Source organism: Siphateles boraxobius, unplaced genomic scaffold, assembly GCF_051911475.1.
Source record: "Siphateles boraxobius isolate OS27281-9 unplaced genomic scaffold, OSU_SipBor_1 6, whole genome shotgun sequence".
Classification (NCBI taxonomy): Eukaryota; Metazoa; Chordata; class Actinopteri; order Cypriniformes; family Leuciscidae; genus Siphateles; species Siphateles boraxobius.
The window spans coordinates 29,446,782-29,461,274 of NW_027509186.1; the positions used below are offsets into that span (position 1 = coordinate 29,446,782).

The window sequence follows — 14,493 nt, forward strand, 5'->3', positions numbered from 1 at the left end:
TAGACTTTATCATTCATTTTGCCACATTGTACTTAGCTACAAAATGGATGAAGTCCAAATTCTGCATTCTTTGCACTAAACACTAATTGAACTCCTAAACCCCCTCTCGTTTTGTCTTTCTTCTTAAGGCTCAGATATGGCAGTGTTTTGTCTTCTGTGTGGGAAGCGTTTCCAGACCCAGAAGGCTTTGCAGCAGCACATGGAGATTCACGCCGGCATGCGCAGCTACATCTGCAGCGAGTGTGAACGCACTTTCCCGAGCCACACGGCGCTCAAACGCCATCTCCGCTCGCACACAGGTGAGCTTCACCTGAACATCACTCACACCGCCGATATCTGAGTCATCTAAAAGCATTTTAACAACTTCACACCTCTGTGTAATGCAGAAAAGGGCAAGCGGGCCACTAGCTTAGATGTGGCAAAGTTTTAAAAAGAGTTCAGAAGGAGCATGTTGAGTCTAGACTCCTGACAATCTTACTGGTATTTCAGGTCAGACAGAGAGAGCAAAAGCAAGAGAAAGATGCACTCTTGCAAACAAATGGAGAAGGTCCATAGTCTTGCTAAGGTTATATAAACCTCATACTTGTCCTTAGACAAGCCAGGTGAGTCAGGTACATATTATCACATTTATGCCCAAGAAACACCAACCTAGGCAGGAAGCAGCCTAATTTCTGCAACAACAAAAAGTCAATGCTAACACTAAAGGCAATGCTATCATGACAGTTATGCAACAAATTGAACGATAACTTTCTCTAATAATGGCTAGTATGTCAAACTTTTGAATAAAGATTCAATGCCAAGAACATATCGAACTTTATCATCCTGTGACTTCTTCCAGCACTGAAACTTGTAAACAAAACTTTATCTCCCTACAGTCTGTGGGCGGCCCATCTGAGGCTTAGACTATTTTCTGACAGTCTTTTGTCTCTCACTCTACCTCATATCCTCCTTTCTCTCAACAGTTTCCTTCAGGGTAACTTAATGCTTAAGTCAAACCCCTCCATTTTTTTACCATTCTACATTAGCAAATGACCTGAAATTGACAACAAAAAATGTAATTGAATTCTAATTGAATTATAATGAGGTAGGGAGAAGCGTTGAGAAACTCTTATCATTGCAACAGGTTGGATTGCAATATATGAATATAAATATGGTCCTCCAAAATTAGTTAGAAACTCAGTAAATATAAATCAACATCCATTAAATTTAGTTAGAACAGACTATATCAGTGCCCTTTGTATAATAATGTTTTATACAGTTATCTCTGTTCTTTCCTTAAAAACAACGGTTTAACAGTGGACAGAAAGAGCACAAAATGGACCTTCTCCATTTGCTTGCAAGAGTGCATCTTTCTCTTGCTTTTGATCTCTCTGTCTGACCTGACATACCAGTAAGATTGTCAGAGACAGTTGAAGTCTAGACTCAACATGTAAATTTTTGATAAGACAGGCCAGCAATGAAGCGAGATTGTTTTTTTTTAAAAGAGACATTAAGTATGCGCTCCATCTCGCCACAGACCGCCGGGTACATGGTTTTTCCAGAACAACATCTGAATGGACATTTCGACACTCCTAACGGAGTCTGAGTAAATGTCAGCTACTATAGCTATTTCACCAAGCAAAATCTGTTTTTCTTTACTGGAATTGCAGCATTTTTAAACAACATACAGGACTGCATAAACTGTGCTAAGCGTAATTAATTCGGAATTTTTGTATTTTATATAAAATATTAAGGTTATAATAAGCGTTCAATAGCTATTCACAAAATTGGATCTCAGAGGAATTTTTTATTTTTTAAAGGGTGCACTTTCAAAACTAAGGATACTTATCTAGGTCTCAGGTGCACTTGATTTAACAAATGTAGTCTTTCTTCTTCCGAAATCAAATCAGTTTTCTCATTTCTTTCTGTTTTTATGTGTTTAATCATGGATAAATGGAGAATTTCTGTTGAAATCTTTTTTTAAGTCTCAATTTGGTCTTTATTAAATCAATCATGCTAATGCATCTACAAGAAACAACCATAGAATTAGTCTTTCCTTTGGGAGTCTATAAACACCTTTGCCCAATAGGCTAAATGGTCACCAGTATATGTTGTGTTTTGGATGCTATGGTAGTGTCACTACCAGGCCTCCTAACTAGTTAAAGCCTGCCCTGGTCAACCATTGTCATAAAAAAAAAGCATGCTGGTTAACCAGCATTTTTGCTGATGAACAATGAGAGATATTGGTCCACCAAAACTAACCAGAATAAATCATCTTTTCATAAATCCTGTTTTATAGTAATATAGTATAGCATATTTGTAGGATGCAATACAAAATCATAACCAATAAATACAGAATTACCCACAACATAACGGGTAGGTGGACACCTGACAACATCTACCTGTATATTTCATATGATCCGCATTTTATTTACAATGTGAGGGGCAAATCAAACAATGGGCTCCGTGCATCTCCAGTTGCTCCTCTCTTTATTCTGAACATGCAGCCTGTTCTCATTAATATGCCATTCCTGTTCGCTCTCCATTACACTGCCAGACCATTTGCAGACAGTGGCGGCTGTCTATGTTCACAGCTGTGTTTGATGGTACGGAGCACAAAGCTCACATTGCTTATGGCACAGACAGTCTCTGCAGGTCGGTCGGCCTTTACTTTAAAGCCATTTTGTCAGGCAAGGCAAAGCTTATTCAATATTTAAGAATGTAAAATTCACTCCTTTTTATTTATTATGCACCAGTAGTGAATAATCTAAAACGTGTCGGCATCAATAAAACACTTTAATGTGTATTGACTCCACATTTAACTTGCATGACATTGTCAGCACAACAATAGGCATGGAAACACACTGAAGCTGATACCTGTGGATATTTCTTCCAACGGGTAGTTGATGCCAGTGACTTGTTCAGAATGCGCGCACAGTAGATGGGGTTATCGCATTAGCATGCCTGTGGTGTTGTGAGTCTGGCCTGCCTGCTGCCCGCCTCTGGGCAATTAACTTTAATGACAGACAGGCTGGAGGGCTTTCAGAAGGTGCATCGGATAAGTTGATACAGATGCATAAAGACTGCCACTCTATCTATCATCTCATATCTGTTCACTAGGGATCTCATCTGTCCCAGCCTGATTTTTTTTTTCTCTCAACCCAGATAGAAACTCATTCATCTCAGCCAGAAGTGTATTTGAATGTGAATGGCGGGCCGTGATTGGCTTAGAGAACGTGCTCTGGGAATTTCCGCATTGTCTCTTAAGAGGAGGGTTTAAGTCGGAGCATGACGGAACATAACAAGAGATGCAATTTATTCCTGGGCACGGCTAACACTTGGACAGGGAGATAATGAAGAGCATAGGTCGCCGCCGATGAGTTTAAAGCCATGCCGCCCGGGCTGAAATGTATTAAATATTACGAGCGTTATATGCCGCTGCTGTCTGAGGAAATGATATGAGGGGCTGTTAGTCGGAGCGGGAAAGCAATTAGTAATCGGCCGACGTTCGAAATCACCATATATCAGACTCGTACTGATCACTGACATTAGAAAAGCCATCGGAGAGGAATGTGCCGGATAATTCCCTTTCAACACCTTGTGATGTTTACTCGATATTAATAACTTTGCAAGCTGCATCAATACATGTGAAAAAAATATTATAAAAATAACAGTTCTTTGTGATCACTAAGGAAATGTTATTCTTGTTGTTTAATATAGATTGACTGAAAAATCCAGGTCATACTTGCCTAAGGTGGTCAACTAGTTCAAGCTATGTTTTGAAGCATGGTTAACCAGCTCTAACAGACCAACCTTAGTCCCCTGTCAGTCGACTAAACCAATTGAACTGATGACCAACTTCAACCAGCATAGAAACCCTGTAAAAATGCACAAATAGGGCCGGGTATTGATATTTGATTAAATTCTAGTTCATATGAAGCTCCTGATTTGATTCAGTTTAATTTGATTCCTATTAAATTCAGTGTTGGTAATATTAATTATAAAAAATAATTTTCGTATAAAAACCTAAAACTTAAAAAACTTAAATGAAATAAATAACTGAAATAAAATAAGTTGAATTTGAAGTACTAAAATTCAAACAAAAACTGAAGTAAAAATAAGTTTGAGCTGAATAGAAATATTAAAAAACTAATAAAAATGATAAAATAACACACAATTACTAAAATTAAAATGAAAAATAAAAGCTAATTCAAAATATTAATAAATAATTTAATAGCATGTAAATAATGCTAAAATAACACTAATTTGATTTGATAAGTTACAATTAATGTGGGTATTATCTAAGTTAATAGCATGGTCTGTCTGACTACTCGATTCTGATTGGCTGGAAGGTGTACGGTAATCAAACCGTTTAATGCACAGGTAGTTCCATGTCAGTTTAATCACCGTTCTATATTAATGCACTGTTTTCATTTAAGCACACATACACATACGTCACTCGCACACAAACATTCATGAGCACAAAAACGTATCAACAGTGCCCCGCAACTTTTACTATTAAAGTAGCTTCGCTACTGAATCGCTATATTATATTTCTCAGCAATGAAGGGGTTACATCGCTATTTTGAAATAATTAATCTCACAGCTTCAATGTTAATAGAGAGAGAGACTCTGAAATGACACGGGTACAAATCTCTCATCGCTCTCTCTCTCTCCCTCTCTCTCTCTCTCTCTCCCTCTCTCTCTCTCTCTCTCTCTCTCTCTCTCTCTCTCTCTGTCTCTCTCTCTCTCTCTCTCTCTCTCTCTCTCTCGATAATTAATTCAAATAAATGCTATAATTCATCCCTTCAAATAAATGTAATCTTACCGCACTACTTAATGTCTGTGTCTGATTCAAAGCAAACAGAATGGTAGATCTATAAGCCGTAACTTACGAAAATAACCGTCAATTTTACCCTTCAGGTCAAATATTGCACTGCAAATATCAATAACAGCTTTAAGTTGTCAATGCTGGAAAATAACCCTGGTATAAGCGCAATAATCCACGGCTAACTGGCACTTTGTGGAGCCAACCTCTTTGTGTCGAGATTCTGTGTGTGTGTTTGATGGTCACTTTACTATCCCATTAGGCCACGGGGAGAGGATTTGTGAATGCCAGTGAAGCGACGCAACTGATGACATTCATACTACACACATACATACTATATAGAACATACATTTTTAACAGTCTTGAAGTAATATGTAACAACTCAAGAGAGTATGCGATTTCAGATGCAGCCTAAGGCTTTGATTCACTAAAAAGATCTGGCTCATTAGTCATGAGAGTCATAACACTACACTGGTCTTGTGCTTTATGTGTTATTTATTCCCTGCAGCACTGCTGAAAAGCGGTGCTAGAAACCATGACAAAATTTTGAACAAATGAGTTTTTTTAAAACGCCACTTCCCTTCATTAAAACAGGTGAAAGAATGAATTGTTGTCTCTCTGCACGACAGGTGACCACCCGTTCGAGTGCGAGTTCTGCGGGAGCTGCTTCCGTGACGAGAGCACGCTGAAGGGTCACAAGCGCATCCACACCGGAGAGAAGCCTTATGAATGTAACGGCTGCGGAAAGAGGTTCAGCCTCAAGCATCAGCTGGAGACCCACTACCGTGTCCACACAGGTCAGACATTTTCATTCCAAAGGTTTTAGAGCAATTCACCTCATCTTACCAGCCCTGCGGTCCAGCTGATGACTGCTTCACTTTACAAGTGATTTCAAAAGCCGTAGAAGCTCACAGGTTAATAGTCACACACTGGGAACACAATGACCTGCTCTTCCAGCATGCTTTGCAGTTGGAGATTTGACCCAGCGTGGTGCCTTCAAGCAAATATGATATAATAAAACAAGACAACAGCTTTGTAAAATGATAAATGAATTGTATTCGATTTTAAGGCCCCAGTTTTACGCGGAAGAATTCAGATCTTGACATTTTCAGGTCCTCGCTAGATTAAATTTCTTGTATCTATTTTGTTCGGTCATGGTCTCACTATGGTGGCATATTAAATCTTTCAGCTGAGCTGGAATTACAGGCTGATTGCTGTTGCTCTCTGGCCCTCAATAAGCCAGCTGCTAAAGCAAAGCTATCAGGAGGCCTGTCAAATAATTGCTGTCTTTGTGTCAAGCGGGGCTGCAGACACGAGACTGGACAGGTGAAGATAACAAGAGCAGAAACTCTCAGCTGAAAGGCCACTGCTCCTTCACACAACCAGCCGGAGAATCACTGACATTTACCCTTGCTGTCAATGGCGGATCAATACTCTGTTTGCTCTGCTCAGTGACAGGCAGCACACCCACAGATCTGTTGTTCCCGTCCTGGACACCAGGTGGCATCTTAACTCCACCTTACTAGCCAGGAAGCAGAGCTAGTGTGGGAAATCGGGTGCCTGTTGCTGTCTTGATAACCTTTCATCTAAAGTCCCTGCCATCTTTTTCTTTTCCAGTGAACGTGATTATTTTCCAAAAAGTTTTTAAATGTGTTTTTCTAGATAAAAAAGTATGTATTAGAAATATCATCAATTATTTAAATAAAAAGGTCAAATTCTCTGATATTTTAAGAGACCTGTTGACCTTGACACTGTCATAAGAGTATTTTTTTCTAAGAAATAGCACACAAAATAAACTACTTAAAAGTTTTTTATCTGCAGTTTAATTTTAAAGTTTCAGTAATATTGTTGCTTTAGTCATTTTTATTAGTTTTTTAATATATCTATATTTTTATTTTTAAATTTATTTCAGTTTTAGTTATTTGAATACTTCAAGTTAAATCAAAATGTACCATTTTTAATGGAATATTGCCATATTTATTATAAATGATTTATCCGTGCACATCCTTATTTTTTTTTAATTAAAGTGCCCTTGTAATCTTTAATCAAAATAACTTCCTCTTGCAGCGACATCTCTTCTCTGATGACGTGTTTTGTTTTTTGGGACCAGCTGTCACTCACATGAGATCGACCAATAGCAAACCACAATGATCCAATCCATTTCCCAATGCCAAAATCAAGTCCCACCCTAATTTTTTTCTTGTTCGAAGAAGTAGTTTTACACTCGGGTGTACGTCACAATAGGGAATGAAAGACTATCGCAACTTCCGTTTCATGTCGACTTTAAACTAAACGCAAATGAGAAATGCTGAAATAAAGTACGTTTAAGGTCTTTTTATATTTTAATGGTAATTACCCTGGAATACATTCATAGATCCAGACATCTATCACATTATGGAAGTACAATGCATTGTGATTCCCATTTCATGCTGACTTTAATCAACACAGCTGTTTCTGTCATTTACACATTATTGGTGGTTTGAAACGTTCTGTACTTGTTCTCCACAGGTGAGAAACCGTTTGAGTGCAAGCTGTGCCACCAGCGCTCACGGGACTACTCCGCCATGATCAAACACCTGCGTACCCACAACGGCGCTTCGCCCTACCAGTGCACCATCTGCCAGGAGTACTGCCCCAGCCTCTCATCCATGCAGAAGCACATGAAGGCCCACAAGCCCGAGGACGTGCCCCCAGACTGGAGGATAGAGAAGACGTACCTGTACCTCTGCTACGTGTGAGACAGAGCCACAAAAAGGAACGGAAAATGGCTAGATGCGCCCAAGGGCAATTCACCTGAAGGTTTGCTTTTGGTCCAGGCCAAAGACAGTAAGGGCGCGTGGTCAAACTGATGAAATGTGATGTGGAATTTCTTTGACGTTTTGTTTGTGATATGCATTTGTGCACATTTTTAGGATGTAACTGCACTCAAAAATGTTTATGAAATGGAAATGTGATATGCGATAAAGAGATGTGAATTATCAGAAAGTGTTAGTACAGTCCACCACTATGACGAGAATCCGTTTGTCTGCATTCCACCCTGTTGATTGGAAAAATTCACTGCATCATCATACTTGTTTTATTCAGTTAAGGATTCCTGCACTTTTCCTCCATGGATGAAACCCATAAGTCATAGATTTTCAAAACCCTAAAAAATCACTTGTGTTGATGTTTAGAGGTGGGGCATATCATAGGGATCATCCAGTAGGCTTTAGTTACATCACAACCATGATTTTAAATGGTCAATGTCTGTTAAGGTCCAGGTATACTTATTTTCTGCGTTCCACTCCGTCTCATCCACAGTTGTGCGCGCAAGCCTTTCAAAGTATACTCCTTTGGCCGTGAGTGCAGAAAGACACGTTCGGACACAGAAGACACAGAAATTGTGCTGCACATGTGACTGTGTGGATGCCCGCGGTTCCTCCTAATGACGAAAATTACGACACACGGACAGTTGCAGAACGCGGACGGCCGAAGTATACTTTGGGCTTTAAATGTCAACGTTTGGGGCTATGCTAGCAACCTCTCAAAGCTAACAGACAAACAAATTTAGATTTCTGGTGGTCTTAAAGCTATTCTGAGTGAAATAAAAACATGGACCAAAGCTTAAAACTTGCATACATGATCAAATAGAGGAGCTAAACACATTAGCGGATGAAATTATGCCCTTTTTAGTACATTGCTCCCTTAAGGTCATTATTAGGCTTTCTAGTCCTCAATTTTAGTGATTTTTAGTGAGTACGTGTGAGGAAATACACAGGGTTGGACTCATTAGTCATTTTCTTTAAAGCGTAATAAAGTGCTTAACAAAACAGCTTTTCTCAGAGGTACATCCAAATTATGCTGCCAAGCAACCATAGTGGATGTTCAGGGACATTTATTCAACCTTAAATAACTACACTGTGCACTTTCAGAGTTTCAGAGGCCCTTTTTTTTGTTGTTTTCAGCACTACAGAGAGGTAGAGAGGTTATTCTATGTAATTTGCTTTCACTTCAGTCTCTTTCGCACCAAATAAAACAGTATGAGAGTTGATTGCATTTTTACGTTCACATGGTAATATTTTGCTATGGCAGGCATTTTAGTCTAATGAATTGTTACTATCGTACCCATAAATCAGTTTATGAATTAAAAAGAGATTATTTTTTAGAATCCAATACCGAAATGCAGTAAATGTTTCTGTGGACATGTCAATATATGTTTTGCTTAAGATACTTAGCTAGGATGCTAGCCGTTATTTTTTGAATTCTGCCATCTCTGTTCAAACGTTTTACTTGAATTGCCTAATTTTGTTACCTCACATGCTAGATTTTTTTTGTACTAGTCTTTGTTTCTCATTTCCTGCTGAGCTGCTAAAAACCGCACAATGCAACAGAATTCATTGGTATCAGAAAAACACATCATCAGACCCACACGGAATCCAAGAGATCTGAGACATTTAAGCAGAATTGGAATGTCCATTCACAACGTTTTATGTATTGTTACATTGCGTTACATTTGCGTTGCATATACATTTAGCAGACGCTTTTATCCAAAGTGAATTACATTGTATACAAGGCATACATTCTATCAGTATATATTTCTGACGCCCCTTATGTGTTTAAGTTTTTGATTAATTGGCAAATGAATTAGTAGGAGATAAGACTGTAGCTCTTTACATTTAAAGTGTTTTACTATGTTTAAATGTATTCCACACTATTGGAGTATTCTCAAAAAAATCTGTGGAATAAAGGTGGTGTTCAGGAAATTTCCCAATACACTCTCGTGGCAATATGTAACTATTTTACGTTTTGTTAAATTGATGGCTAATTCGTATTAATTTGTCGTATAAAATGTATAAATTAATTTTTCGAATTCATACAAAATCACCACTTCATAAAATGTTTTCTCACGTGGTCGGACAATTCGTAACTATATTTATTTAATCTCATTTGTATTCTTTGTACGATCTTCTTAGACCCCAGTGATGGTTATGTTTAGTGGTAGGGTTAAGGCTTCTTCTCACTTTTTTCTACAAATTTTATGTTTCCTTACAAATCACATTGTACGAATTCATACGTAATTGACCATACGAATTACATTGTACAAATTTATACAAAATCACCACCTCATAAAATAGTTAAGTTTTCTCATTAGTTCGGGTTGAAAATACCAACAGAATCTCATGACAATTCGTAACCATTTTACATTTAATTCGTAATCTCATTTGTACGTTTTCGTACGATCTGCTTACACCCCAGTGACGGTTAGGTTTAGGGGTGGGGTTTGGCTTCGTGCTTACTTTTTTCTACAAAATGTACGTTTCCTTACAAATCACATTGTACGATTTCATACAAAATCGCCACCTCATAAAATAGTTACGTTTTCTCAGTAGTTCGGGTTAGAAATACCAGCACAATCCCATGGCAACTATTTTATGTTTAATTCGTAATAACATTTGCAACATTTCGTACAATCTGCTTACCATCCCAGTGACGGTTATGTTTAGGGGTGGGGTTTGGTCTTCATGCTTGCTTAAAAAAAACAAAAACATTTCCTTACAAATTACATTGTACGAATTCGTACGTAATCAGCATATCGTAAAATTGGAATCAACGTGATTTTCGTGTGTGGACGAACATTTTTCACCAAAGCAGATTTCGCAACGCAAGTTGGACATGCAAATTCGCTGCGTTTGAAAGTGTTTTTTGTGTGAGTGGTCCACCCAAGCCCCCCCCCCCCGACCCCTCCAAAAGTAATCGCTAATGTGACCACATTCGGATTCCGTCTGGGTCTGTGCATTATTCAGTGGTATTTTAGCGTTAAGCATAGTACTAGTGTGCATTATCTTGTCTCTCGGCCATCTGTTTCAGGTGTACCTTCTTGGTTTTGCACTAAAGCAAAAGCACACTTTTGTTTTGCTTGTAACTAGCATTTTCATTTACACTCACTCTCATTTTCCATTCGCTAAAAAAAATCCCAGTTCATTCATTCATTATATTTACACTCCTTATGATGAAACATAATCAGACTGAAAGGGTTGACGCATACATTCTAGATAATTTTAGAATAGCATTGAAAAAATGTTTAGTTATTAGATACTTGAGGGGATAAACTTGAAACAATGTGAATAAAAATGATCTTTTTATGTGAAAATTATTCAAGCGGTAAGTCATCAGAGATGCGGTACTGATGTGTGCAGTTACGTGGGGATATTCGTTAGAGAAAACAAACGAATAGGTGATTTTCTGTGAAAATAAATCTCTCAACAAGAGCCAAACGCGGCACTTTGATAAGGGAATATGTTGTATTTTTGTACGGGGTATTGTGCGACCCTTGTTCTTTTGTTCATTTTTAGTGAGGCGAATATTTTTACAGTATCTTTTGCATTTGTGTTTGTTCTTGATTTGAGTGGAAAATTGTTTTCTTGTGCTTATTTTACAATGCTAAACATTCAAGTAGTAGATGTTTGTAAAAACATATTGTAGTCATTGCTGCTGGGTGTCAGTTCATATGATGATGATGATGATGATGATGATTCCACATTTTAAGTATAAAATGACATTGAGTGAACTAATGCCAAGATCTGTAGGTCTATGACAGCGTCAAGGAGCACAAGCCACGTGTAAGACATGAAAAGTAAAGCTGTATCTGTGTGTTTGTATTGTGTTAACCGATCACTGTAAGATTAGAGTCACCTATAAGGTCTGTACTGGTCCTCGTGTGTGCAGTGTGAGTCAATGTGGTCGATTTATTCAGTGTTAAATACATGCACCGAGAGGTGCTGTCACAGACACCCTGTAAATGATTTTGAAACATCTTCTGCCCTTTGTATTTGTGTCTTTATGCAGTCACCTTGATATAAACTGTGCTCTTAGGCAATCAGGGATGCCTTCACTTTACCCACAGAACAACCGAAATATCGATTTCAGGATAAACACCCTACTTTCCATCTTTATGGATACTGTGTTTAGGTTTGTAAACCCTTTCAGCTACTTTTTTCAGTCATCACAAGCAATAAATCAACAGGTCAGCATGTAAGTGAAAACTTGGCATCCCTGCCACTGTATCACTGTGTTTTACTTTGCTTTCAGACAGGAAGTAGCCATGTCACTCAGTGCTCCCATATTTGTGCCATTGTTACACAAATTAATACTCGGACTGAGGATCCACGTGGGACCAAACAGCCATTTCGCTCCATTTGCCTTGTTCTAGTGACAAGACCGTGTTCTTGGTGTCGAAATGGTTTTACATTTGTCATGTTTTACTTTTTTGTATTGTCTACCTCAGCACCAGTTCTTTGTGTAACTTTTAAAAGGTGCCCAATTATTGTTACTTTGTTTTGTGCATAAATTTTGTATTTTAGCCTTGTAGGGTTTTTGTTCTTCTCTTTATTGCAGCATAGAGATGCTGTTTTGAAGCACTGTGTGGTGTTTTTGATGCTGCAGATAGAGGTATAGGTTCATTTTCCCTTCTCTATGTGGGTTCAGACACATCTCTGTATACGTCAGTGTTCTAAAATAAAATTGTAACAGAAATGCCATGCGATTGAGAGTTTTTTTCACCGTTCTAAGCTTTCTGTGTGAGAATTGTGTGAGGGGGATGATATGATAATTTTTGTTTGTCTAGAGCGCTAGTGCAGGCATGTTGGGTTTGTATTTGGCGATTGAGTCCTCTAGTGACAGAAACCAACACTAACGTAGACTTGCCCATCTAAAGCAATTTGTCAATAGAAAGCAAGATCATTCAAATAACACAAATGTGACCTATATGAAAGATGATAGATTAATAAATTAGATGAATCAACAACAATAAAGTTTCCTATTAGGACCTGAAAGTGCAAGTGACACTTATAAATATGGAACACTGTGTTGTCCCATAAATATTTTTTAAAGTATTAATAGGCAAAAATTTTGTTTTGTGTTGTAAGAACGTCTCACTTACGTATGTAACCCTCATTCCCTGAATGAGGGAACGGAGACTTAGTCGACATGTTGACTGATTGGGATCACGCTTAGGGAGCCTGTCATCTTCGAGTATTGATAAAACGAGCCAATGCACATTGGCGTGTGAGCTTTGCATCTCACACTCCGCCCCACATTGTGGGTATGAATACAGACGCCCACACCAGTTATACCAGAAAGACTCGGGAGAATAAATACTGTAACAATTATACATTTATTGACAGCCCAGCAAGCAATATTATGATACTACCAAATATTTATTTTACCAAAAAATGAAAACAAGAATATTGGATGGTAAAGTTCTTTGGCGTAGGCCCCGTCCATAGCTCGCAATCAGAGGGTTCGGACTCTGCATTTCGACACAGGTGTGCCGCCACAGACCTCTCCACTGGAGGAATAGCCTCGTAACCCTTCACCGCTCCTCTGTCAAGGGTAGTGAGGGGGGAGGAGCTATCTAGGCAGTTTTGTGGCAGTAAAAGTTGCCATTCATGTACTAGTAAGCTCTCCATACACTTCGGGAAAGAAAGGCACTAGGGTGGTGGGCTGAGAACCAGCGCGGCCCGCCCCAAGAAACCAATCATCCAACCGAGACTGAGCGGGACATGGTGGAGGATTCCATTCGAGCCCGACAGCCTCGGCAGCCCTTTTCAGCATAGCTGACATTTCTGGATCTGGCTCGGGCAAAATTACACTCCTAGAGCGAGATAACGCAGCCGAGTCATAATCTCCAGAGGTCAGCTCACCCTCCGATGCTGCAATCGGCATCCTGTCCTCTGGAGGGGCCCCAAATGAAACGGCTGGTCGGTTTATTACAGAGGGACCAGCATGCTCAATGGGGGACTCCACTGGCTGTGGTGTGATGGAGGAGTGAAGAGCCCACAGGGAATTGTTACCGGGCGGGTATTCCATCACTATCCTCCGATCACCATAGGGTGGGGCATGGTAATGGGGACTCCACCTTCGCGGTCGAAGGTGAGTCTTGATCTCAACACGAGACAGTCATATTCCCGCAATGAGAACCCGAGCCATCCACAAAAGCTGCTTCAACTTGCTGTAAGCCCTAACACGTGATGCAACAATTGTGACAGTCAGAGGGGGACAGGGAACAACAGCATCCAGAAACGCATGGGTGTTGCTCTTTCAGGAAATGAAAAACTCTCACCAGTGCCGGAGCACACAGGGGAATGATCTTGGCAACACTGGCAGGGATAGTGCAGCCTGTACCAGTGAAGCATTCATTTTCTTCGCCCTCAACTGGCCGTCAGACAAACACAAACACAGAAATGTGATGCTGTTAAAACAGCAGTTAAGAGCTCAGAAGGCACACGACCACCCCTGCACTCGCGCTGTAGAATGACCAGCACCGGGAGAGACTTCCTGAAGAAGTGCCGACACACTCGCTCGTTGTAATATAACAACACTCTTCAGAGACATCGACATTAAGACCGATCGGCTCCTCAGCGAAAAACAACTGGTGCATGCATCTACTTCCGTATTTATACCCACGCCGCGGGGCGGAGCGTGAAATTGCAAAGCTTGCACGCCAATGTGCATTGGCTCGTTTTATCAATACTCGAAGATGACAGGCTCCCTAAGCGTGATCCCAATCAGTTGACACGTCTACTACGTCGAACGTGAGCGACTGAAAGGGAACTATTATACATGTTAGATAAATAGAAAATTCAACGTACAAATTGTATATAAAATGTAGCTACCTATAACCCTGTTAAATTGTTCTAAGAAAAAAA

At 39.4% G+C, this 14,493-nt stretch overlaps 1 protein-coding gene across 3 annotated transcripts in view; it reads left to right on the forward strand.

The window, feature by feature from the left end:
• zbtb16b (zinc finger and BTB domain containing 16b) overlaps window positions 1-12,319 on the forward strand; it is a 56,232-nt gene extending 43,913 nt beyond the window's left edge. For 2 of the 3 annotated variants that reach the window (XM_077208705.1, XM_077208704.1), the window contains exons 5-7: window positions 129-299; window positions 5,437-5,604; window positions 7,316-12,319. In XM_077208705.1, coding sequence (XP_077064820.1) covers window positions 129-299; window positions 5,437-5,604; window positions 7,316-7,545 — 569 coding nt within the window. In that variant the 3' untranslated portion in view covers window positions 7,546-12,319. The remainder of the gene's footprint in view (window positions 1-128; window positions 300-5,436; window positions 5,605-7,315) is intronic. The other variant, XR_013195975.1, reaches the window with a different exon arrangement.
• Window positions 12,320-14,493: the final 2,174 nt, after the last annotated feature.